The sequence below is a fragment of the Arvicola amphibius genome, chromosome 1 (assembly GCF_903992535.2).
Source record: "Arvicola amphibius chromosome 1, mArvAmp1.2, whole genome shotgun sequence".
NCBI classification, from domain to species: domain Eukaryota; kingdom Metazoa; phylum Chordata; class Mammalia; order Rodentia; family Cricetidae; genus Arvicola; species Arvicola amphibius.
The window spans coordinates 155,218,842-155,220,517 of record NC_052047.1 but is presented as its reverse complement, the minus strand read 5'-3'; the positions used below and the strand labels follow the sequence as shown (position 1 = coordinate 155,220,517).

Below are 1,676 nucleotides of genomic sequence, written 5' to 3'. Positions count from 1 at the left end.
GAGAGAGAGAGAGAGAGAGAGATAGATAGATAGATAGATAGATAGATAGATAGATGATAGATAGATCAAACAAGTTGGAGAACAATACTCAAATTTGACTTCAAGCCTCTGAATGAATATGCACAGGCATATGCACCTACACACATATGTGCAAAGGCATACTAAAATACATGCAGCAAATACAAATAAAATTGAAGACATGGCTCTTATAATAAATTTTTTTTCTTTTTTCTTTTATTATAAATTTTTTGCAAATAGAAACAGAGCATTGGAAATTTATCACATTCGCCTGTGTGCTTTAAACCACATCATGAGAGCTGCTCAAGAAAGCTGTAAACGTCCAGGTTATGTTTGTTCTACAGAATGATCTTCACTTCCAAGTGCTGCTTCTTAAACCACTGAAATAACCACTATTCATTGGGAAGGCAGAACTGAAATTCTTCAGACTTCAAAAGTCTCAATGGCTCAGGAGATGTATCCTTTACTTACCTAACTACTTCAAACTCACACTAAAAGACTGAAGGTAATGTATTTTGAGTATTTTCCAGAGGGCACTTTTCACTTCTTTGTTCCTCAGGCTGTAGATCAAGGGGTTCAGCATGGGAATCACTACAGTGTAGAACACAGATGCTATTTTGTCTGTGTCCATTGACTGACCAGAACTAGGCTGCAAGTACATGAAGATGATTGTGCCATAGAAGATGGACACGGCAGTGAGGTGAGAAGCACAGGTGGAGAAAGCTTTCTTTCGTCCCTCAGAAGACTTCATGCTTTGAATAGCAATATATATGAAAAGGTAAGAGATGAGAATTACCAAGAGGGTAAAAAAGACATTGAATCCCACAACAAAAAAGACAACAAGCTTACTGATGTGTGTATTGGAGCATGCAAGGGCCAGGAGTGGGGGTATGTCACAGAAAAAATGATTAATTTTATTAGAACCACAGAAGGATAGTCTGAAGGTATCTGCTGCATGGATTGAGGCATTGAGGAAGCCACAGGCATAAGAGCCAATGGTCAGGATGGCACAAACACCCGTTGTCATGGTGGTGGTGTAATGAAGAGGCCTGCACACTGCCGCATGGCGGTCATAAGCCATGGAAGCCAGAAGATAGCACTCAACAGTGGCAAAACCCACAAAGAAGAAAAATTGAGCTGCACACCCATTGTAGGAGATGACCTTGTTCCCTGACTGAAGTGCAGCCACCATCTTGGGAGCTACAGCTGTTGAGTATCCCAGATCTACAAAGGACAGGTGACTGAGGAAGAAGTACATGGGAGTGTGGAGGTGGGAGTCTGAGAAGATTATGACCATCATTCCTCCATTACCAATCAAAGTGACAAGGTAGATAAATAAAAATATCACTAGTAGAGGAACCTGAAGGTTGGGGTCATCTGTCAATCCCAACAGGATGAATTCTGTCACTTCTGAGCTGTTCTCCATTAAAGTCAGCTTGAATTTCACCTGATGCTCAAAGAGAATGAGCCATGAAGCTATAAAAGAAGATATTTTGATGTTATAAAAGTGGGGCACTAACATATGAAAAATGCAGCAAGATAAGACACATGTTCTACCCTTTCATTTTATTATAGTGTTAAGTCCTTTGAAATAACTACAAATGCTTCTGCAGTCAGTTTCATTGTACATTTCATCTAAGCATATTTTGGATTACATT

General features: G+C 39.6%; 1 protein-coding gene across 1 annotated transcript; it reads right to left on the bottom strand.

Annotated features, from left to right (window-relative positions):
* Positions 1–493: 493 nt before the first annotated feature.
* On the bottom strand, positions 494–1,447 carry LOC119815542 (olfactory receptor 1444). The gene has a single exon (XM_038331706.1). It carries the CDS (start codon positions 1,442–1,444, stop codon positions 494–496), a length of 951 nt encoding a protein of 316 aa, XP_038187634.1. The 5' UTR covers positions 1,445–1,447.
* Between the last annotated feature and the right edge of the window lie 229 nt (positions 1,448–1,676).

Bases quoted from the DNA above. Each gene is read 5' to 3' on its own strand.
- LOC119815542 (XM_038331706.1), bottom strand. From the start codon at position 1,444: ATGGAGAACAGCTCAGAAGTGACAGAATTCATCCTGTTGGGATTGACA.